The 298-nt window shown below is 53.0% G+C and overlaps 1 protein-coding gene across 1 annotated transcript in view; it reads left to right on the plus strand.

Annotated features, from left to right (window-relative positions):
* The window catches only part of PRR27 (proline rich 27), a 14,609-nt gene extending 14,390 nt beyond the window's left edge, over positions 1-219 (plus strand). The window contains exon 7 of the mRNA XM_006142969.1: positions 4-219. Within this exon, the coding sequence (XP_006143031.1) occupies positions 4-219 (216 nt within the window). The remainder of the gene's footprint in view (positions 1-3) is intronic.
* Positions 220-298: the final 79 nt, after the last annotated feature.

Here is a 298-nt window from a genome sequence, read left to right on the forward strand (position 1 = left end):
GAGCCTATTGTCCCTGTTGTACCTGCTGCAGCTTCACCTGTTGCAGCTTCTCCTGCTGCGTTGAAGTCTGAGGCAGTCATACCTTACCCAGCTTACTTTACTCCAACTGAGCTTGCTGCAGCTGAGCTTGCGGCAGTCCAGCCACCTGCATACAAAGTTGTTGGAGCCAAACCTGTGCGGACCCCTTATCCCTGTGGCTGCCGAACCTTTTTTAGCTGAACCTGTCCCAGTCAAACCTTATCCAGCTGAGCTTGCTGTAGCTGAGCTTGATGCCGCTTAGTTTGTTGCAGACCACACG

This window comes from Tupaia chinensis, unplaced genomic scaffold, assembly GCF_000334495.1.
Source record: "Tupaia chinensis unplaced genomic scaffold, TupChi_1.0 Scaffold000086_1, whole genome shotgun sequence".
Classification (NCBI taxonomy): domain Eukaryota; kingdom Metazoa; phylum Chordata; class Mammalia; order Scandentia; family Tupaiidae; genus Tupaia; species Tupaia belangeri.